The sequence below is a fragment of the Mus caroli genome, unplaced genomic scaffold (genome assembly GCF_978045245.1).
Source record: "Mus caroli unplaced genomic scaffold, Mus_caroli_1 scaffold_10, whole genome shotgun sequence".
NCBI classification, from domain to species: domain Eukaryota; kingdom Metazoa; phylum Chordata; class Mammalia; order Rodentia; family Muridae; genus Mus; species Mus caroli.
In genome coordinates, this window is record NW_028227265.1 from 58,872,424 (window position 1) to 58,896,736 (window position 24,313).

Genomic DNA, 24,313 nt, shown 5'->3' on the forward strand with positions numbered 1-24,313 from the left:
TGGCTCAGAGGACCTATGTTCCATTTCCAGCAACCACAGAATGGCTCAAAACCATCTGTAACTTCAGTTCCAGAGACCAGACACAAAAATAACTATTTTTAAAAAGAAAAATTTAGCCGGGGGTGGTGGCGCACGCCTTTAATCCCAGCACTTGGGAGGCAGAGGCAGGCGGATCTCTGAGTTCAAGGCCAGCCTGGTCTACAGAGTGAGTTCCAGGACAGCCAGGGCTACACAGAGAAACCCTGTCTCGAAAAAAACAAAAAACAAAAAACAAAAAAACAAAAAAATTCAAATCCTGCCATAATAATTCAGTGAGATCTCCAAATTAAAAAAAAAAAAAGGGGGGGGGGCAGGTGAGATGGCTCAGTGGGCAAGAGCACCCGACTGCTCTTTCCGAAGGTTCTAAGTTCAAATCCCAGCAACCACACGGTGGCTCACAACCATCCGTAATGAGATCTGACTCCCTTTTCTGGGGTATCTGAAGACAGCTACAATGTACTTACATAGAATAAATAAATAAATCTTTAAAAAAAAAAAAAAGAAAAGAAAAGAAAAGAAAAAGAAAAAAGAAAAAAGCAAAATTTAAATGATTTATTTTCTGGGCACCAGTGCTTTGCCTGTCTGTGTGCCTGTGTATCACAGGTGCTGCTGGTGCCTGAGCTCAGGAGAGGGCACAGGTGCCCTGGATGAGTCTCCCTGCTGCTCACTATGTAGGTGCTGGGAACCTAAGTTGAGTCCTCTGCAACAACAGCTACTGCTTTAAACTGCTGCCCTGAAATTAAATCTTAAAAAACCAAACAGGGCTAACAAGGCTAGCCACCACATGAATTCTGTCTCAAAGAAATTAACATATTGCCGGGCAGGGCATGGTGGCTCATGCCTTTAATCCCAGCAGGCAGAGGCAGGAGCATCTCTGAGCCAATCTGGTCTACAGAGTGAGTTCCAGGACACAGGGAGTACACAGTGAAACCCTGTCTCAAGAAAACCAACAAAAAGCAAACAAGGAATGCTTTTGTGGTTGTGTGGCCCTTGGTCTTCAAGACACACCCAGTAGCCTACACACCCAAGAGTGCTGCAGGGACGACCACTGTCTGCATTGGCCTAATCTTGATCTCAGCAGGTCTCAGAGAGCACACGGGGGATTTGGCTTCCTTCCCCTCCCCACACTATCCCTTTGGGCAGCCTGCCCAGCCTCTTCACTAAGCTAACACTGGTCCTGAACATTTTGGAATTTTCCACATCCTTCCTTATGCAGTCCCTGTCTGCTCAGCTTGTGGATCCTGATAACCTTTGGAGGTGGAACAACTCTTTCACAAGGGGTCACTTAGGACCATCAGAAAACAGATATCTACATTACCATTTATCACAGTTATGAAGTAGCAACGGAAATAATTTTATGGTTGGGGGTCACCACACCATGAGGAACTGGATTAAAGGGCTGTAGTGTTAGGAAAATTGAGAAACACTGTCCTAAAAGACAGTACAACAGGCATGCCCAATGGCAATCCAAGTCCTTCTACAGTCCCTGACTCTAGACACACAGACAACATCTCAGTCTCTGACCATCCTGCCTCACCAGCTGCAAACATGGGTGGTACACTCGGGTTGAACCATGCTACATAGCCACAGACACCAAGTATTGTTCATCATAGGGTCAGCCAGGCAGTATTTACTATTGCTTAGAGGCTGCAGCTTCAATGCCCATACAGCCAGAGGCCAAGGATGGTCCAGCTCAAGGTTCATGAAGGAGCAGGGCACACAGGCAAATGTTACAGGGGCCTGGGGTTTGAGTATGAGACCCATGCCAAGGCACTGCTTCTGGGACTCTACTGACACCAGGGTCCTGGGTGGCCATCATCAGGTCTGTGCTGAGCATCATAGGTTCCTAGAGTCAGGCTCTGGCTACACTGACTGCAGAGGCAAAAGGATACCAGACATCCAGCCCAGTGGTGTGTGACATCAAGACCCTTAACAGGTGGCATGTTCTAAAGGAGGCTGAGGCAGAAGAACCATGAGTTTGAAGCCAGCCTAGGATGACAAGTGGGGTAGTAGTGTACTACACACAAATGAGCTGTGGCCTCTGACCAAAGCACAGAAGTGGTAAAAGACAAGGCTGGTACGAATCTTGTAGAATAAACCCATTGTTCATTGGCCACAATTATGGGACTGTGATGTCTATTCTTGCTCACCAACTTGACTACATCTAGAATTAACTAAAACCAAAGTATTTGGGTACACCTATAAGGAAGGTTTTCCTTGATTGAGTCATTTGAAGTGGGAAGATGTGCTTCTAGTCCAGATCTCTGATGTGGGTAGAATCCACCTTTACCCTGGGCCCTCTGCCTGCAGCCTAGGTGAAGGACATGAGAGAAGGGACACTTTGCCTGCTTGCCCTTGCTCTGCTCTATCTAGCAAGTCTACTCCTTCACTGGCATCAGAGCCTACTTCTTCAGGGTTATGGTGCCTGCTAAGGAAAAGCTGAGACATCCAGTCTCATGGACTGAACAACTGCTGGACTGTTGGGTCTTCCGCTGGCAGACAGCCATTGGAGGACCAGCTGCACCACAACCTGAGAGCCATTCTAATAAATCCCTTTTGTCTATGCATACACTATTGGTTCTGGTTCTCTAGAGAACCTGGACTAAAACGGGGATGAAGCTATCCTTAATGGCTGTGTTCCCTAGGGCTTCATGGTCCAGCAACTGTAGGCTATGTGGGCAGCTGAGGCATGCCATGTTTCTGGTTACCATTCACAGGCAGATGTAAGAGCTGACCTGTAGGATCTTGGCACTCTCAGGAGAGAGGTGGGAACACTAGTGCCCCACCCAGCCTGACCTGGGGACTGCAGCCCCATGGCCAATGCCCAGGAGGGGCCAGTGGCCAAGATGACCTTTCCCACTCAGACATGCACATAGCCCCAGAGCCCTAAGAGACACAGGGAATGCACCACAGCCACCTCATCTCATGGGCTAGAGGGCACTGAGCAGGCCAGTGGTGAGGCAGCAACTTCAAATAAAAAGTTATTTAGAGGGGCTGGTGAGATGGCTCAGTGGGTAAGAGCACCCGACTGCTCTTCCGAAGGTCCAGAGTTCAAATCCCAGCAACCACATGGTGGCTCACAACCACCCACAACGAGATCTGGCACCCTCTTCTGGAGAGTCTGAAGACAGCTACAGTGTACTTACATATAATAAATAAATAAATCTTTAAAAAAAAAAAAAAAAAGTTATTTAGATAGGACTGGGCACAGACAAGCAACCCAGCGACTTGGGAGGCTGACAGGAGAATTTTCAGTGCGAGAGCAACTCTCCCTCACAAGATCCACAAGGTGGTGAGGATGGGTGGGTGTGCTTTACACCTGGGGTTTGGAATGGCATCCACCTTTGAGAGGGCACCCCAAGGATTGCTTCCAGATGACCACCCTCCTCTCACACATGGCCTTCACTGGGCATAGGAGCCTGACTTGGAGCAACTCAGAGATGGACAGGCAGGAAGCCACCTGTGCCCTCCCTCTCCCATAGCTCATATGTGTCAGGACAGGGAACACTCACTCCTTGGCTTCCTTCAAATCGGATGGAAGGTCTCAGTGACACAGAATCCTAAAAGAGAACAAAAAGGGAAAGCTTCAATGGACAGACTGACAATCTATATCTTCCAGCCACAAAGCGCCAGAGCACACCCTGGGTATTAAAGGCTCAGAAGAAGTTCTTCCAACTGCCAGAGCCAAAGACACAGAAGTAGACACTGATCAAGAGCCTTGGATGTTGTCATAGGCTGTGACTCCCAGGGAGAGGAGGAAGCAGATCACATGAGGCTGGTCCCCAGCAAAGAACACTCTACTAGATGCAGCCCATGAGCCCTGTTGAGGTTCACATCATACATGCCTGCTGCTGTTGGCGTGAAGCTAGGCTAGCCCTTTGGTTTGGCTAGGGGCTTGGTCACTGTGTCTATGTAGCAGCTTCTAAAGGAAACCTGCATGAAGGCTTCAACCCAGAGCAGCCTGCCCACAGTCCTCCAGTCTGCTTCAGTGAACCCTGGGGCCAGACCACCTTCTCAGAGGTGCTGCTGTTGGGAGGCTCTTACACCCTCCATTTCCCCTCAGATGTGAGGCTCTATACAGCTAAATGCCTCTGTAGGGTGGTCAGCTCCTGAGGCTCGGGGAGGGCAAGGAAGGGCATGCTGTACATCTCACCAGCGGACAGGTGGACAGGTTGAGGCAGCCAGTGGCCCTACAAAATGACACACATTTGCCCCCAAGGCAAAGGCAGAGGCCTCCTTGTCTTCAGAGCTCCTTAGTCACATCCCAGCAGACCACAGAGTCAGTCCCTCATACCCAGGTCAGCTCCTTAGCCATGGCACAAAACACTGGTGTTTCATACGGGAACCACATATAAGAGGCAGCATACATGAAGACACTGAGGCCCCCAGCAGAGGGGTGGGGCGACATCCCCCAATCTTCCACCTAGTGGTCACAGAGTCTGCTCAAGCCCTTAGGTACAAAGACAGCTATGTGCTGGGATGCCCTTCAGACAGACAGGACAAGAGAGTTTTGGAATGGTAGGTGCTGAGCAGACAAACTGACAGAATTGGTATGTGCAGCCCATGGTGGGACATCCACACCATGATGCTGAGCAGGCAGGGGAGGTGGCAGCCCCACCCCAGGTGAGAAACATGGATGCACATGTTGGACAGGGTGCTGAGTCTCATGTGATGCTGGGCACATCAGATGCACATTTGTCACTGAGCTGACCCCAGTCCCATCCTATACCTTGGGATGCCATACTAGGGACACCAGGAGAATTTACACAGGCAACATGAGTGAATCCCCAGCCTGGAGACATCTTTGGCTATATAGGAAGTTTTTAAGGCCAGCCTTGGCTGTTTGAGACACTGACTGAAAATTCAAACCATAAAATCCCTCTGATACTTCCGCTGTGGCAGTGTGCACTGCCTGTCTATGCAGAGGTCTCTGTGGATGAAGGGACTACAGAACAACACCCTCTGTACAGAATCTTGAACAGACAGAAAGTACCTTTCATTATCCCTCTACTTTCTTCAGAATTATACACGCTTGGTCTGTCACTGGAGCCATAGCTTACCATAAATGGCAAGGCAGGTTAAAGGAAGCCTTTGAGAGACACAAGAGCCATTCACAGCAAAGGAGTCAGACAGGTCAGCTGGCCCTGCTGGCCAAAAATATCAGTGACACCGTGGCACTGGGCCTGTGGCCTAGGAGGTGCTCAGGGGGAGAAGCAGCAGGTGCAAGGACTGGCCCAGGTCCACCCCAGGGCCAAGCTCTCTCTAGAGGACAGCGCACAAGCAGAGCATAGGAGCCACCGTGCAGCAGGACTGCTGAGTGCCAGCAGGAAGGCAGGAAAGGACACGTGCCTCATGATGTGCATGGAGTCTGGAGTGGCAGCCCAGGGAGCAGCTCTGAAGAGTGGCATTGTTGGCTGAGCAGGCCCTTGCTCTGTAGAGCAAGTACTTTGTGGCTGCCTCAGAGGACAGGGACAGACAGAGACACCCAGTAGCTCAGCCTTCCTCATGGACCTGGGATGGCTGACCTCAAGTGGTTGTCCCCATATGACCTGGCTGCCATCACAGACTTAGGCTTCTAGCTACACAAGCTGGGTCCTTCATGTCAGTAATAAGCCATTCACCTGGACAAGAGGCCCCACCTAGCAGCCACCTGAGCAGTCAGCCTATCCTGCTACTGTCATTAGACTGCAATTCCCCAAAGGGCTATGGACAGGTATGGACAGGCTTGGAAACAACAGAACAAGCTGTGAATGGTGGTGCACCAGCAGTCAGGAGGCTGAGGCAGGAGGGTGATGAGGCCCAGGTCAGCCTGGGTTGCAGGGCAAGACCTTGCCTCAAAAGCCAACAGCTTCAGGGCAGAATGCCATCATGACCCACAAACTGTCACAAGGTCACGATGACCTTGCAAAGTGAAAACTGATTAACAAAGACAGACCAGGAGGGGCATTGCTCAGTGTTCCACAACAGAGGACCACAGCTGTTCATCACTGCCTTGGCCCATGTGCCTGACAGCTGGAGTCCCTTTTAGTGAGCCAGTCTAGGGGAAACCAGGTGACCTGGGTGAGCTACCCTGATGGTGCCAGCCACTAGCCAGTGGCTGGTGGAGGGACCCAATAGCCTGGCTGGCTCTAGCTGTTACCACTCAGTGCAGACAGGCCATGAAGACAGCAGGTACCTCACACCCAATCTCTTCACACAGCACAGACTCAAAGGCCTTGAGAGGCTGAAGGAGTTAAGTTTCTTCAAAGGTGTCCTGTGTTCTAAACCAACCACTCCTGCCACACCTACCACAGGACCAAGGCTGCTGCAATCGGGGTCCATCACATCCACACATCCACCTGGCCCAACTAAGAACGTTCTTAGAGCCCAACCCTCTCAGCTAGGTCTAGAAAGCCCAACCCTCTCAGCTAGGTCTAGAAAGCCCAACCCTCTCAGCTAGGTCTAGAAAGGGTTACAATCAAGGACCCTGTAGAAGCCTTGTCTCTTTGGCTGGTTCCAGTCAGAAGGTGCCCAGCACCCTGGGACTTGGGCTGCTGAGGGTCTAGGCAGCTTCAGCACCAGCCCTACTCCAATCTGGCCAGTGCACAGTGGGTGCTAGTTGGGCAGAAGGTCAAGTCTGTGAATGGCAGGGCTTGGCGGCTCTGCACTGGACCACAGCTTGTGTAGTGGCAGCTCAGGCAGGCTATGTGGTGCCAATGGCTGCTCCAGTAGACTTGGGAAAGAAGGAACCTGGAGTTAGGCATAGTGGTGCACACCTGTAAACACAGCACTTAGAGACGGTAGGAGGTCAGAATTCAAGTCATCCTTTAGTGACTCAGAAATTTAAGGCCAGCCTGGGCTACATGAGACTTTGTCTCAAACCAAACCAGAACAAGAAATAACACAGCCTTGGTAGCCAAGGCAAGGTGCTGTAGCTGTTAAGGCTGGCATCTGCCCTCCACTAACACATGGCTCATCACCACCCTGAAAGGCATATAACTCCTAGCAACATGTCTGCACGCCATGCTCTGAGAGGCCTTTATAGGTGATCATGGCAGCATTGCAAGCACTGGGTCTCAGTGGGTCACAGGCTTCCTCTACACACAAACAGGGGAGAGGCATCCCAGTTGTCCTGCTCACGGTGACCCAGCCAAGCTGGACGGCAGCTGTCCTCGTGCACACAGTGACCCAGCCAAGCTGCACGGCACCAAGCACAGGCCACTCAGGTAAAGTAAGTGAGCAGGTAAATGAACAAATGCCTCCCGCTGGAAACTATGCAGACAGGGCAGCACAACGCAGCCCTAGTTCTCAATATGTCCTATTGAGGTAGCAGGGGCCAGAGCAGGGCGACCCTTTAAGTCCTCCACCACACCCAGAAGATGCTGAGTGTGCACTGCAGAGAGTGAAATGTGTCTTTGGGGGTAGCTGCTCTTAGCTCCGCTCACTAAGTAGACCTGTACAGAGCTCTGTGAGGCCAATGACTGAAAGAAAGCTGGTCACATGTGAGAGGCAAGGCTATCCAGTGAGATACCATGGAACACAAGAATACTGAGAGCAGTGCAGCAGACGATGGGATGCCAGACATGTCAAGTCTCAGAAGGAAAAGTGTAGAACTTGGTAGACAAGCCTTTTGTGTGAATAAGCTGTGGTGTCTGATCAGCTGGAGCTGAAGAACTGGCTGTGATTAACAAAACAAGAGACCAAAACTAGTAAGTAAAACCACCACTGCTGGGTCAGTGGATGCTGGTCACAGCGCTGGATAATCAGCTGTGATTAAGAGACTGGCTTCACTGGCTTGAGATCTTCTGAGACATGTTTCCCAGGATGATATATAGAAGCTGTGTTCCAAAAGTGACCAATGTAGTACGCTGGCAGCTAAACTATAAGAGACACCCAGGTGGTACCGGTTTTGAAGGCATGAAGAGGGAATGGAGAGCAGCTGAACTGTGTACCACTAGGCCTGGAGTCCCTGCAGAGAGCCCAGGAGAACCAATTGGTGAAAGTGCAGCCCATTTGCAGTAGAAGAACCTATATTTTGGAGATGTCACTATTGGCCACCAAAACCAGTATGGAGTGAAGCTGTCCCTAGGAGATAGTATTTGTGTGTAGGGCCACATGGTAGAGACAGAGAAGTGATCCAAGCCCCTTAGAGGAGTCCAGAAGATCTTTTTTTTTTTTTTTTTAGATTTATTTATTTTATGTATATGAGTTCTGTAGCTGCCTTCAGACACACCAGAAGACGGTATCTGATCCCATTATAGATGGTTGTGAGCCTCCATATGGGTGCTGGTAATTGAACTCAGGACCTACTGGAAGAGCAATCAGTGCTCTTAACTGCTGAGACATTTTTCCAGCCCCAGTCCAGAAGATCTTGAACAAAGATACTGGCTATTGAGAGCTCTTCTGGTTGTTGTTTGTTTTTTGGGGTGGGGTGGGGTGTTGAGACAGGTTTCTTTGTGTAACCTCCACTGAACTGGAACTCACTCTATAGACCAGGCTGGCCTCAAACTCACAGAGGTCCACCTGCCTCTGCTTCCCAAGTATTGGGATTAAAGGCAAGTGCCACCACCATACAACTGGATACTGAGTTACTTACAGTTAGGGTTTGGTTTTGATTTGATTTGATTGTGTCCTGGCCCTTCCCTCCTGAGTAAGAAACTACTTATTTTACAGGAGCCCATAGTTGAGAAACGACTTTTAAAAGATTTTGGATTTTAAGAGACCAGCTATTTTAAAGGGGCTGAATTTTTAAAGATAGTGGGACTTTAAGAATTTGGAGCCGGTTCTGGTGGCACAGGCCAGTAAGATTTACTGAAGGAGGCAGAGGCAGGAGGATCTGGAGTTCGAGGCCAGCCTGGGATACACATTTAATGCTGGGCAGTGGTAGCACACGCCTTGAATCCCAGCACTTGGGAGGCAGAGGCAGGCGGATTTCTGAGTTCGAGGCCAGCCTGGTCTACAGAGTGAGTTCCAGGATAGCCAGGGCTATACAGAGAAACACTGTCTCAAAAAATCAAAACAAAACAAAAAAAGAATTTGGAATATTTATATTATAATGTTGATATTAATATGTGATCTTGGGGAAGAAAAAGAAAGGAAAGGTTATGGCTTAACAGTGATGTGTTTTTGAAAATGTCAAACTGACAAGTGGTCAATTGTGCTGGTTAGTTTTTTGTTTTTGTCTTTTTAAGATTTATTATGTATATTGTATTCTGCCTGCATGCTACAATAGGGCACCAGATATCAGTGTAGATGATTATGAGCGACCATGTGGTTGCTGGGAATGGAACTTAGGACCTCTGGAAGAGCAATCAGTGCTCTTAACCTGAGCCATCTCTACAGGTCTGTGCTGGCTAGTTTTATGTCAAACTTTTGACACAAGCTAGAGTTATCTGAGAGGGAATGCCTCTGTAAGACTGGGATGTAGGCAAGCTGGTGGGGCATTTTCTTAATCAGTGATTGACTGGGGAGGGCCCAGCCCACTGTGGGTCCTGAGATCACCCAGGCTGAACAAGCCGCTAAGCAGCACCCCTCCATGGCATGGCCTCCGCATCAGCTCCTGGCCTCCAGGTTTCTACCCTACTTGAGTTAGCAGTGATATGGAAGTGTAAGACAGCTGGGCATCCTGGCAGGATGTCTGCCCTGCTGTAGTCTACGGTTCTTTCTCCATCTGGCTGCTGTTGTCAAAGTCCCAGTTTGTGGTACCACTTCCACAGCAAGACACAAAGCCCTGTGGGCCAGGTGACAGCAGGTGTGACACTTCCTATGATCTCAGCTATGTTTAGACTGGCTCCTAGGCGCCTGTGGGAGGTCACTGATAGCCTGAAGGTCCTGGTGAGTGCTGGAGGGCAAATTATGGCTAAGGTGGTCACAGCACCATGTCTAGGCTGGGTTGGAGGTGACATCTTCCCTGATCCCATCAGATTAACAAGTCTGACTATGCTGTGGGCAGGCAGCAGTGACAGCCATACTTTTGGGGACAGGTGCCACTCCTGAAGCTTGCTGAAACCAAGGACACAGCTGTGATTGTGATTGCAGAAGAATTTTAATTCAGAACATGGCTGCTCTAGCAAGAGATCACATCCAAAGACCTTCTTGATCTGTGTAATCTGGCTGGAATACACACACCTTTCATCCAAGAAGACAGGCATGCAGATTTCTGAGTTCTACTCAATTCTGTTCAGGTAATTCTGTTGAGTTGGTGAGTTAAAGGGCAGTGTAGTGGAGCTGAGTTTGTGGCAGTTCAGGAGCCGTTTTACCAGGAGTTTTACAGAGACAAGTTGAAGAGAAATCAAGCTAGATACAGGAGAAGATTGAATGAGCCAGAGATCAAGGAACTAGAAGATTAGAACAAATTGCTAGAGTTAGTTTGAGGCCAAACAGAGTTCTGTCAGAAGCTGACAGAACAGAGTTTGAATCAGTCAGCTAGGAGAGGAGTTTAGCCAGAACAGCTGAGTTAAACCAGCCAGTCAGAGCTCAGAAAGAACTAGAAAGGGTGAGCTTACTCAGCAGTGAGCCTCAGAGGCTGAAAACTTTCTAGGCCTAGATAAGGTTGTATGAAGGCTAGAAGCTTCCAGGACTAGGCCTAGGTTAGCAGAGGGAGGCTTACTGCCTCTTAGACCACAGTTACAATCTAGCAAATAAAAGTTACTTTTATAGCAGACAGCTCTGCCAGGCACTGCACCTGGCTGACAACAGTAGCACAGCCCACACTTGGCTGAGAGCCAGTTGGCTTCAAACTGTGGGGTAGTGACATGAATATCCTGGTCACTGAGCCTGTATACTATCAGCACTGACCCATTCCTGGGACAGGGCAATGCAGTGTGACTAGGCAAGCCCCCCCAGTAGTCAGGCAAGGCAAGCATCAGGACATGGGGCCATCTCAGGAGAGCAGGGTGGTGAGACAACAGGAAGCCTGTGCAAGCCCTAAGGCAGTCGGCAGTTTACAGAAGTGTGGCTAAAGTTGATAGGGAAGCACTCACACCAGCACCCAGGCAGTCCAGAGGGAAGCTACTGTCTTGACCACCTTGGACACTATATTGGATGACAGACAGGGACCGTTCCACAACATACTGCCCAGCTGGAGCCACAACTTCAAAAAAAAAAAAAAAAAAAAAGGGTTTCCATGTGCTTGAAATGCATATGGATCACAATTCAATTTGGTGGCCATGGAAATGTGGCTCAGCTGGGCAGTATGTTGTGGAACAGTCCCAAGTCTAGAAGAACAGGGCTGAATCTGAGATGCTGGTCCCAAGGCTGTAAAGAAAAGGGGCTGGGAGTCCAAATGTAATGGATGGATCATATCTAGAGCCAGACAAGGCTGGGTGAGGATGGCAGAGTACACTGTGCCATTTCCTGGAGCCAGTAGTCAACCTTGCTAAGCAGTGTCTCTCCTCCATCCACTGTCTGCCCCTGACCCAGGACAGGAGACCTGGGAAGGGAGGGCGTAGATACCTTCTTCCAGTCTTCCTTGGGGTGCCAGGCCATAGGTTGCCTTCTCAGAGTCTTGCAAGGAGGAAAGGGGACTGTAGGGGCTGAGCCCTGGCCAGTGACCTCCTGGTTGCCACTCCTTTCCAGTAAAGCTCAGCCTGTTGGGAAATGCCCTTCAGGAATCCTCCCCCAGCTTCCTGGAAGGATGAGTGTGGTCGCCAAGGCCATGGACCCTGCTGGGAAAGGCGCCTCTATGAGCAACTGGGGCTTGGAAACCAGGCCCAGAGCTGTGGGTCTCACAGAGGTCCTCCTGACCACCTGAGCAGGTCAGATGGGGCAGATGGATGGCAGACTGCTGAGCCTGATGCACTGGTGTAACCACAGTAGGCGTGTCTAAAGGAGAGACCCAGAAAGCTCCCAAAGTGAGACCTCAAAGAAGACTCTTGAAAGCTGGAATTGAAGACATAACCTTCCTGCAGCCCTGACAGAGGGGGCAGGGCACTGTGGCCATATACTGCACACCCAGAGCCCAGCTCTGCTGTCAAGCTCCCTCAAATTTATTTTCTGTTCCTGCGAATGTGTCTTTCTGAAGTTGTATCCATGGGTCAGACACCACATGTGGGACCTGTGGCTGTTATACCTGGAAGCTCCAAACACCGAGAACTGTCCTGTCCTGTATCAGTGTCACTGGACTGTAGCACACAGCATTCTTCACTTGTTGACTGTTACTTTAATCTTTGCCTCAGGTGGTCACATGGAACTCTCTTCTTACAGGAACACTAGATTTTCTTTTTCATGTGAGCTGGTTTCACATATTCCTGGCTGGCCTCGAAGTTCCTACATAGCTGGGAATGAGCCTGGACTACTGTCCCTCCTGCCCCATGCCTGGTTATGTGATACTGGACAGAGTGCAGAGCTCCACAGCTGGTCACTGCCATCTTCTGTTACCTCTGGAAGGTCTTGCTGACCCAGAACTCCTAGCCTGCACCTAGCCCAGCCTTCAGCTTAGCGATCCTCACGCCTGTGTCTAGAACACCAAGAAGACAAGTGCACCAAGACACCCTACAGCTTCTTCTTCCCTTTTTTTTTTTTTTTTTTTTCTGAGACAGGGTTTCTCTGTGTATCCCTGGCTGTCCTGGAACTCACTCTGTAGACCAGCCTGGCCTCGAACTCAGAAATCTGCCTGCCTCTGACTCCCGAGTGTGCCACCACACCTGGCTTGTTTTTGTTTTTTAAAGTCATGAGTTTTCCTATCTAACCTCGACTGGCTCGAACCTTTGGTCCTTCTGTATAAGCTCCTACCTGCCAGGATGACAGTGTGCCCTACCCCCTCCAGTCACGTTCTCATACATTACACAAAAACATCTTGACTGTCGGGAAAGGACATTTGGTTTTGGACGCTAAGGACAATAACCAAGTTTTTTGCGCTGCACCTGTTGCCCAGGTCAGCTAGGGGCATATCCTTTGACTCTGAACATATTTAATCACACATGGGTGGCCCCTGTTATGAATGTCCTGACTTTCTTGTTTCAGTTTTAAAAAAGGGTGTTAGCCGGGCGTGGTGGCGCACGCCTTTAGTCTCAGCACTCAGGAGGCAGAGGCAGGCGGATTTCTGAGTTCGAGGCCAGCCTGGTCTACAAAGTGAGTGCCAGGACAGCCAGGGCTACACAGAGAAACCCTGTCTCGAAAAAACCAAAAAAAAAAAAAAAAAAGGGTGTTGTGTTGCTCAGTCTGGTCTCAAACTCCTGATGTAGCTGCCTCCACCTCCCTGAGGTGACAGGATAACACCATTCCCAGCTGTTTTTTATAACACAAACAACAAACAAAACCTAGTTTTGGAAAGGCTATTGTTTTATTAGTATTTTGTTGTTGTTGATTTGTCTGTTTTTGAGATAGGGTCTCATTACAAAGTTCTGGCTGTCCTGGAATTCACTATGTAGATGAGGCTGGCCTTGAACTCACAAAGATCCACTTGTGTGTACCATCACACACTGCTGAAAAACCAGTTTTATAATACCTCCCAAATAACCATTCACACAGCTCCTTGCAGTGGCTGTGCCCACCCTGAGAGCAGCTTTCTCAACAGCCACATGTCCTACCTACCCACCCTACTGAAGTCATAGCCAAAATGTTACCCAGGTCTGTCTCCAAAGACATTGGCCTTCTCACCCAAGGGCCCTCACCACTCCTGTGCCACTCCCACTGGGTATCAGGGCAGTTGCTAGGCTACCTCCCCTTAACTTCAAAGGCCCACCCCCATTCTCAGCCACAGGACAAGCACAAAGAAGATAGGAGCTTGGACAAGGGAGTGAGGAACCAGCCTCTTAGGACAACAAGTTCTATTGTCCCCAAGCAACCCCAGCTGGGCCAGCACACCATTTGATCTTACCAGAATGTTGCAACTCAGCCCACTCATGATCTGCATGCAACTTCAGAACTCCGCTAAACCAGCAGGCCTGCACACTCAGCCACAACCCTTGACCTCCCTAGGGCACCTCCCTGAGCACATCCCAGACAGACCTCCAGATTGCCGGGGCTCCTGGGCCAACCCAAGGTTCCACTTTGCTTCAAACCTGCTCCTCCTCAAATGCAAGTGCAAAGAGACCAACTACAGACAAAGACAGGCACTGGTATCCACTCCAATGGACAGGTCTTTGGGGTCCTCAGGCACCATACTCCCTGACCCTGAGTTGTGAAGTCAAAGAAAGTCATGACCATTCACACGGGCTACCTGCCCCTTCTTCAGAACCCTGGCCCCAGGAGGTGCAGCACTGCTCTCAGTGCCCTCCTGAAGAGGATGTGTGTAAGTGCTTTCCCACCCTGTCTCACAGCGGGGGACATTTCTCTCCTACAGCCCCAGGCACTCTGGCTGCTCTAGTCACCTCTGTGGGGGTGGAGGTGCCACGTCTGCTGAGCTCACTTGTGGGTCTGTGCTATCTGACAGGCTCAACTCCATTTGCTGCTGCCACTTTCCCTTGCAAGGAACTTTTGTCCACTGTCTTCATTCTGTGCTCAGCAGAACCTGCATAAGCAGTAACATCGGTAGAGAGTGTATCAGAGGGACTGCCCAAGGTTGCATGTCCCCACGTGTCCTTTGTCAGGGTGACACACCCTGATCTCCAGTCAGGCTGTGCAGAAGCTGATGACAAGCATCTGCCAACTGGTGTTGCTTCAGGAAGATGACCAACGCCCAGCACAGAGAACCAATTACAATGTCCACATTTATGAATCCCCCTCCTGCCCCAGCCACTCAGTTGGCTGTGACAGCAGGGTCAGGAGGTCAAGAGCAGCCTGGGCCCTGCCCTGCAGCACAGAAGCCCAGTCATGGAACTTAGGGCTCATGAAAAAGCCTGAGTGTAGAGATACACACTGTCATACTGTCAGGATCTGATCAGAGAGTGAGCACAGACACTCAGGGCACACTGTAATCTCCAGTCCTCACAAGGCAGGCTGTATTCTCACCCAAAGCCAGCTAGGACAAGCAGTCCCAACTTTAACAAAAATAGAGGTAAGTTCTCTGGTATACCCGCGTACTGGAGCTGTGGCATATGTCCCTGTGTCACCAGCACTTGTAAAGCTAAGGGGATGGCAGGAAGGACTGCAGGCTGGACTCCTCAAGTTTTTCTTTGGATCCACTTATCATCTGTCTTCAGACAAAAATGGGCTTATCTTCAGGGTGAAAAGTATGAAGGGAGGCAGCTGGGCTCTGCTCTGGGATTCTGCAGTAGAACTGACCTTGCAGAAAACAGTCACTTTTGGGAAGTTTCACAACAGTTGCATCAGGTCAGGAGAATCCTGAGAAGAGCGAGGGAATGCATGTCTGTCAGCCTGCAAGCCCAAGACTCCCTGTGGTTTATGTCTCCACAATCTCAGATCTCAAGGTCCCTCCAACAAGCTCTAGCCTCTCCAACAGCTTTGCAGGAGTCTTCAGAAGGAAATCTCACTAGGGCATCTATCATCACAGCCCAAAAGCTCAGAAAGTAACAGGTTGGTCTTGAGTTCTCTGTGAGGCTTACACAGAGCTATGAAGCCAGTGTTCCCACTGAATATTGCTCTTGCAGCTGTCTACCTGGCTGACTCCTGGTATGCTGACAGCCTTGTCCTAACAAGGTGGTATCTCATGGTCAGCAGGCACAGTGGGCACAAGTGTTAGAAAAGCCCATCTAACAGTGCTAACTCCTGAGCTGACAGCCTGGTATGGGTTGAAAGGAGGCACACAGCTCTGGAGTCCTCTGACCCCTAGCCACCAGGCACAGTTGGGTCCTGTGACTTGCTGGCTAGTTCTCCAAGAATAGCTCTTCCTGTCTCTAGAGTGTTTTAAAAACTCCAGGCACAAAGCTGCATCAGAACACACATGGCCCTCCTACCCACCCACACTCCACACGTGGGTGCACATGCACACACATAGAGAGATAATCTGTGCACAGACACACCTACTTGCTTTCCTAATCCTGGACAAAGGCTGGTCTCTGGTGCATCAGTCAGACACTTGGGGGGGGGGGGTCTCTACAGAGGGGTGTGGCCACAAGCTCCAGAATTCAATACCAGTTTATCAACTGCCTATAACTAGATGCTTCTCGGCCATTCTGGCTATGAGGAGGATTTCAACACACACAGCGCCAGCCAGGGAGGAAAAGGCCTTATGGGAACACGAGTTTCAGAATGGTCCCAAAGAACCTGGAACCTGTCCCACAGGCAGATACTTAGATGTCACAGGACTCACCAGTGTGTCTTGTGGAGAGAGACAGTCCTCGTCAATGTTCCATGTGCATCACACTCAAGAGAGCTGAGGCTCAGACAGCTCAGCAGGGCAGAAGCGCCCTCCAGAGGGCCCAGAGCAGTAGGATCTACAAAGACCAGGCCTACAGCAGCCAGACACACTCCCTCCTTCCTGTGGCAACAGCCTTCTTCCTGGCTTAAGTTCAAGGGCAGGAAGCAGCTTTGCGAACACTCCTTGCCCTTGGCCATGAGGGCAGCTCAGGAGCCAGCAGGCAGGAGTTGGACTCTCACTGTAGTCTATGACACCAAGTCTATGCCCATGATGGTGAGAAGTAATGGCAAAACTGTGAGACAATGGCCAAAGCTATTGACACTGCCAAGTGCCAGCTAGGACACAATGGAACTCTCAGCACCACTGTGCAAATGTGGCATCACCACTGCCACAGGTGAAGTCTCCTTAAGACAAATTGTAGATGCTACCTTGAGGTCCCAAAAGTTCACTCCTCTACACAGCCTCAGGGGAGTGGAGGTCACAGAAAGAAGGCAATGGCACACACCTACTCCTCACACTCAGGAGGCAGAGGCAGGGTATGGGAAACTTAAGGCAAAGCCTCTGTACATCAGAGGCCAGCCTGGCTATATGCTATCTCCAACACTGCCTCAAGCAGAATGGAGTAAAAGCACTGGCCAGACCAGGAAGGTAGCTCAGTGAGTAAAGCACTCATTACACAGGCCTGCCTCCCAGGAACATGGATGAAAACACAGACACAGCAATATACATCTGGAATCCCAGCACTCCTGTGGCCAAAAAAGTACAGACAGGAGTGTGTGCCTGGAGAACAGGATCGCCTGCCTCTGAGGGACAGAGCCAACCACTCCAGAAGGGGCACTTCTCTGCTCTGTTCTGAGACAGAGGTTCACTGTGCAATGCTGACTGACCTGGAACTCAAGACCAGGTGAGCTCCAAACCTGATGATTGCTGGGATTAAAGGCACGTGTTAAAAGTGGAAAAACAAAGATGTCCATGGTTTTTCAAATCATGTGGGTACATGTGTTTCCGGGGGTGAGGTGATGGAGCACATGAATGAACTGTTTTATCATATAATGGGATAGATGGACCCTAATTATGGTACAGACCCAGCATCCTCAGTACCTTGAAGGGGAAAGGCCACTCTAGGCTACAAAGAAGGATCCTGTCTCAAAAATAACAAAACAAAGGCTGGAGATATGGTTCAGAGGTTAAGAACACCGGCTGCTCTTCCGAGGTCCTGAGTTCAATTCCCAGCAATGGTGGCTCACAACCATTTATGATGATATCTGGTGCCCTCTTCTGGCCTTCAGGCAGAACACTTTATACATAACAAATAAAACTTTAAAAAAACAAAACAAAACAAGAGGCTGGAGAGATCCAACAGTTAGGAACACTTACTGCTCTTGCAGAAGGCCCGGGTTCCATTCCCAGTACATAACCATCTATGGCCCCAGTTCTGGGAGATCCAATGTCCCTTCTGAGCTCTGAAGGCACCAGGCACATGGTGTGGACATAGACTCAGGCACACATACATCAAATTAAATAAACATTAAATAACAAAAGGGACATGCCACAGGTAGAAACGAAAAACTGTCATCCCAGCACTCCAGAGGAGGTAGAGATGGGAGTTCAAGGCATCTTCCACAAAACAGACTTCAGGACTGGGCTAGGTGAGCCTGTTTCAAAAGCAATCAGCTGCCTCAGGGCATGGGGACTGAGAAGGAACAGAGGGTAGGTGTGGGAGAGTGGAGGAACTGTGCACAGTGCTGTACCAAAGGCTCAGAACTCACCAGACCTCACACAAACAATGCACATATGAGTTTGTTTGTTTGGACATGAATAGTTCCCACAAGTTCAGCGTTTGAACACTCTGTCCCTGCAGGTGGTGCTGTGTTAAAGGTGGCATCACCAAAGGGTGGGGCCTAGCTGGGGAAGGGAAAAATGTGGGCAGGCTTTCCTGTTCCTGGCCCCACTGGCAGACTGAGCTGTTTTTATCTGTTGTCGGAGTATGACCAGCCACAGTTCCTGCTACCACACATCAAACTGCTTTAGCCATAAGATTCAAGGGACAAAAGTCCTGTGTCCTGCCATAGTGGCAGAAGAGTAAGGTGGGCAGGGACTGAGGCAGGGTGGGGATGCTATGAGAAGCCTGAGCACATGGGTCAGACTGGCAGCAGCAAGTGAGAAGGTTCTGCTCTTCCACAAGGCTCTGCACAGCATGTTCATGGTGGGCTCCAGCAATGAATCTGGCTGTGCCCAGCCTTCAGGGAGAGTGTACCTAAAACTAACAGAATAAGCCAGGCACGACAGAGCAGCCTTTATCCCAGCACTCAAGGCAGAGGTAAGTGGATTTTTCTGTGTTTGAAGCTAACCTGATCTACATAGCGAGCTCCATGCCAACCAGAACTGTACAATGAGACCCAATCTTAGAAAATAAGCTAAACAAAATAAACTAGCAGAGGAAATTTCAAGAGAGCAAAGCATCAGGCTTTGGAATGGTCCCTACCCACTGCTCTTAGTCAGACTACAAGCAGAGAATAGAGCAGGAAGATGTGGACAATGTACACTGTGGGGAGGTAAAGAGCAAACTGAAAGTGGACAAGGTGGCTATGCAAAGCACAGAGGGGCTGCAATTGCTCAGAGCTCAATGGGAATCTGACATGGACCCGGTTCCAACATAACAGGAAAATGTCTTGCAGGCAGGCTCCACTCCTCAGACTCAAGGTGAGAGACGGAGAACCCCTTTGGAAAACATTCCTTTAAGAATCTGAAGGGACAGCCAAATGCAAAGGTGCTCTACTGTAACATGACCACCTGAGTATACGTCCTTCAGGTTCAGCTGAGCAAACATAGCTGCTGCAGCCACAGCTCAGGGCTGTGACAACACTTTGAGATGGCAGCAGAACCCACACTGGCTCTATGTGCTAACTTCACAGGCATGCAGGATGCAGCAGTGGCAGGGTCATAAAGATGCAGACCAAGATTCCAGAATTAAAGAGTGAGAGTCAGGTAACGTGGACCCAAGCTGCATGTTATATGGAGGTCCTGAAGGCACAAAGAGAGGAAGGTGAAGCATCAGTTGTAATGAAGACAAGGGGATGCCAGGATGGCCAGGAACATGGGATGCTGTGCTGATTCAGGGTTTTGTCAACCTGACATAAGCCAGAGTAATCTGGAAAGGGGGAGTATCATCTGAGGCGTCACCTCCATCAGAACGGCCGGCCGGCAAATCTCGGGGAGGGCATTTTCTTGATTAATAATTCCTGTGGGCAGTGCCAGCAGGTGTGCAGGAGAGCAGGCAGAGCAAGCCAGTAAATAAGCAGTATTCCTGCCGGGCAGTGGTGGCACACGCCTTTAATCCCAGCACTTGGGAGGCAGAGGCAGGCGGATTTCTGAGTTCGAGGCCAGCCTGGTCTACAGAGTGAGTTCCAGGACAGCCAGGGCTACACAGAGAAACCCTGTCTCGAAAAACCAAAAAAAAAGGCAGCATTCCTCCATGGCCTCTGCTTAGGCTCCTGCCTTAATGTCCTGCCCTGAATTTCCTTGATAACAGACTACAACTATAAGCTAAAATAAACTCTTTTCTCCCCTAGTAGCTCTTGGTCAGTGTTTTACCACAGCAACAGAATGAACTCTAAGACAGATACCCAGCAAGGAAAGTTGTGGGCACAAAGCAGAGCAGGCACAAGAGAGGTTCCACTTGCCACAGGCCAAGGAGCTACCCAAGACTTTATATGTTGCTGCTGTGAGCCCAAGATGCCCACCCAGAGACATGATTCCAGTTTCCTGTGCCTCACTGGGTTGTGGCCTTGCTTGGTCGTCTCTCATGAACATACTGGCTCTTTTTTTTTTTTAATGTTGTAATTATATTTATGTACAGAAAACTTACATTTAACCCAATTTAGTGGCAAGTTCTTTAGCCTTTGCCTTTTCCAGCTTGGCAATTCGAGCCACAGCCTTAGGACCCAGGACGCTGCCTCCCCAGTGGCGACAACGGATCTCATCATATCTGTCATTATAATTGGTCCTAATAGCTCCCACCAGCATAGCCAGAGCACCCTTGTCTTCTGAGTTAACCTGTGTGAAGGCCACAGTGGTGCATGTCTTCCTGTGGACCAGGCACCCCAGACTGGCCTTTCCCTTGATGATGCAGTAGGGCAGGGCACCCCCATCTTTCAACGAAGGGCAGACAGGAAAACCACCAGCTCAATGGGGTCATGGACAATCACCATCAGCTGAGCCTTCCTATTCTCCACCAAGGTGGTGACTGTATTGACTCCTGATTGGAGGTCTCTTAGTTGAGATGTCCCCTTTGCCAGCAGCTTTCTTCTCAGTGTGGGCCAGTAGCCTTTGCTTCTTCTCTGGCCTGTACTTGTGGGCAAGCTTAAGCTGAGTAGCTGTTTGCCTGTCCAGGGCCTGAGTGAACTGGTTAATGACAGGAGGTGCTTTGAGCCACTTATAGAGGATGGCTCTTTGCCACTGAGACCTGATGTAGCGGGGCCATTTGACGAAGCATGTTAGATTTCTTTTGGGCTGGATATCCTGCCCAATGCCGAAGTTCTTGGGCCTTTTCTCAAAGGATTGACCACCTTTTATGCCTCCTGTTTCTTGACGATGGCGGGGTCGGGGCCACCTTCTTCCCCTTGGGCATCTTGCTCGGCTGATGGAGAGAGCTTTTTTTTTTTTTTTTTTTTTTAAGATTTATTTTATATATGTGAGTACACTGTCACTGTCTTCAGACACACCAGAAGAGGGCATCAGAACCCATTACAAATCCTCTGGAAGAGCAGTCAGTGCTCTTAACAGTGGAGCCATCTCTCCAGCCCCCGGATCCTCCTTTTGGAAGGAATTTTGTTCTGTACCACTGTATGCTGGGAATATGTGACTTGAGGATTTTGGTTTTGTTCTTGTTTTTTGAGACAAAGTGTTTTGTAGGCCAGACTCACTACATAGCTGGGTTGACCTTGAACTCTTGACCCTCCATAACAACAGCATGGCTACCATGCCTGAAAATGGTATTTGATTTCACAGGGACTCAGCAGAGACTCTGGACTTTTAAACAATGTTGAAACCATTGCAACTGTGAGGGTTGGAAGTATGAGCCCAAGCCTGGATCACACTGTCTGAGTGTGAACTGTTCCCACAGGCTCCCATGTAAGCATACTCTTCCTCAAGCCAGGGGTGCTGGTTTGGTTTTGTTCTTGGGAGTACTTAGGAAGTAGAGCCAGATGGAGGAAGTGGGTCACTGAGGGGTACAGGTCAGCCATGCTTCTCTCTTAAAGGCTCTTTGCTTCCTGTGTGCTGCCACGGCATGACCTGCCACCAGCTCCAGTGCTACCTGCTGCAAAGGGTCCCCACCATGCTTGCTAGTGTTCCTTCAAAAGAGAGTCAAGATGGCAGGTGCTTTGCCGGTTACGGGTGCTATGCAGGTGAGAAAGTACGAAGTATACTCTATGTTGCTGTAAAATTAAAACTGCTATAAAGTGTTGGGAGACTGAAACTGCAGCTTTGTGGGTAGAGTGCGCATCAAGCACACGAGTGGGCCTTGCTTCCAGCACCACACAAACCAGAGAGACTGCACACCCTTCATCCAGTACTTAGTTTGGGGCTGAGACAGCAAGATTAGGAGCTCAAGGTTGTCCTCAGCTAGAGTCTAAGGCAAGCCTGGCCTTGATCAGAGTAGTTTTAAATAAGTAAAGCCCTGAGATCTCCACACAAGCCCATGTGTTCCCCTTTCCTACTTTAAGAGTTAACTGGGACGACCAAGCAGAGCCATTACACGCTGTTTCCCAGAGGTGTGGGTTGGCTGTGCAGACCCTAGGGCTAGGGCAGCTGTGCTTCACACTGGACACCACTAAGTGCTGTGAGGACCTCTGTAGGGGAGGCAGAGCCCACCAGGACTAGGACAGGTTTCAACCAGCTCTGATGAGGCAGCACCTCACCTGGGTACCCAGTGGCCAAGGACAGGGCTAGAAATTCAATGCACAGGACAACCAAGAGGATCCTGCCCAGATGTTCGTGAGATAAACACTGCCTTTGTCCATTAGAGAAGGGCATCCTTAAGCAGGAGATCCAAGGAACACACAATACATGGGCCCTGTTTCACTTAATCCTGCCAAGCAGAAATGACACAAGGGCTCTTGAATGCAGCTGAGTTTGGAATACTCTGGTTCAACACTGGCCAGTCATTTCTAAGCTGTGTCCTCAGTAAGATACTCAGTTTCTCTGGGCTTTGTCTTAGGGAGGTAGAAATCTTATGTGGAAGCAGTCTTTGCAACAGCCCCAGGACATAACAAATGCATGCATACATGCATGCACATATATTCATCATGGGCAGGCAGAATCATCTCTCCAGAATAGCATCTAAGCCCCTACCAAGCAAGCTGACAGGAAGCAAGGTGGAGGGGCAATTGGGGGGGTCACCTGACCTGGGAGCATGAGCAATGATGGGCAGACACCCAGTGGGAAGCAGCATATGCAGCCAGCATGTGTGTGAGTGACAGAGTGACCTGGAAACAAACTAGAGCCATGAGGGATTCTACTTGGCATTTGGCCCAGGAGGAATGGGGAGGTGCACCCAGAGGGAAGTGGAGCAGACTCCAGAGTGAGATCCATGGTGGCAACAGCAACCTGCTGCCCACACCAAAGGTCCTCTGCCCTCAAAGGAAAACCATATTCTAGACCAAAGGAAGCCATTCCACTGGCTCATGTGTATGGTGGTACACATGGGATCCCAGCACGGGGAGACTGCTGCTGAAGGATCATACAAATTTCAGCATGGACTGCAAAGTGAGACTTTGTCTCAAAAAAACTAACAAAAGAGGTCCAAGAGACAGCTCACTGTATAAGGGGCTTGCAACACCTCCAGACCCCACATAAAGGAGAAGGGGAAACCAAGTATGTGTAGGCCTTTGCTCCACAGAGATGCCAAGGCACACCCCCCTGCCCCATACACATCTTTTCAGGGATAGCAGTTCACTATGCAGCCCTTCCTGGCCTGGAACTCACTGTGTACATCAGGCAGCTAGACTGCAGAGGGCCTAGGCCTCTGCCTGTGCTAGGATTAAAGACGTAAACTACCTGTCTGCCTAGTTTATTTATTTTTTAATTTAAAAGTAACAAGACCAGAAAAAGAGGGTAGTACCACTGGCTCTTCCAGGCCACAAGTGTGGTGACATCTCTACCTTCTGGTATTTTCTTCCCATCAAATGTTAGGTATGTCTACAGGGTCCAGGTGCACGTCAGTCCTGACCTGGCCCATTAGCCACATCCCCCACCCTCCTATCATAGGGCTTCCCCTGTATTCAGTTGTTCATCTGAGGACAATGGGGCAGGCTTGTGGGCAGTCCTGATGGGCACTATGACATCCTCATCACCCTTGCCAGTACACACAGCATTTGAACCTCCTGTTTTATCAAAAGTGGCTAAGGGCCAGCAGTTCTTACAGAGGACGTGAAGTACCTCCTCTGGAAGGTGGGGCTACTAACCCTGCCCACACCTCCTCTGGGCCTAGACAGGGTAGCCTGGTAGGCTACACACTCCTTCACCTCTGTCTCCTTGAGTCTGCATGGTGCCCATCTGCTTTCTAAGGAGGTCATGGACCTGGGCTTCAAAGCAAAGGTGCCTGATTGTCACTGATCACCTGTCAAGCACAAGCAGAAAGGTAGCCCTGCAGGGCAGATCATGGCCAAGGCTCAGAGAGCTACACACATATAATTCCTGCTGCAGCCTCACAAAGGCCCCTTAGTGAATGAGCCCATCTGTGGGGTTCTATGACATCCAAGGTCATAGAAATCCCAGCATGGGAACTGAGAGGCTGGAGCCTGGCCCTAACTCTCAGCCTAGCCTATCTCTAAGACCTGAGTCACAGATACTATAGGGGTAAGCAGCTTCTACTGGTGCACGCCAGGCTGCTGCTGCCCTGGGCTTGGGCACACCTTGGATAGTAAACCTGGCCTGCAAGTGGGATCCTTTGGACCCCTGCAAATGCCCTTAGGACCCCAGAATTAGGCACATGGCAGAGGATGGGCATACCTGCCACTACTGAGCTGCAGAGCTTCAGGCATTGCCCAGGAGAACATGGCCACCCTTATTGGCCATTCCTGTCACAAAATA

At 49.9% G+C, this 24,313-nt stretch overlaps 1 protein-coding gene across 1 annotated transcript in view; it reads right to left on the reverse strand.

Moving 5' to 3' along the window:
- Positions 1-24,313, reverse strand: part of Ell (elongation factor for RNA polymerase II) — a 53,800-nt gene that overhangs the window by 16,091 nt on the left and 13,396 nt on the right. The window contains exon 2 of the mRNA XM_021169735.2: positions 3,552-3,599. Within this exon, the coding sequence (XP_021025394.1) occupies positions 3,552-3,599 (48 nt within the window). The remainder of the gene's footprint in view (positions 1-3,551; positions 3,600-24,313) is intronic.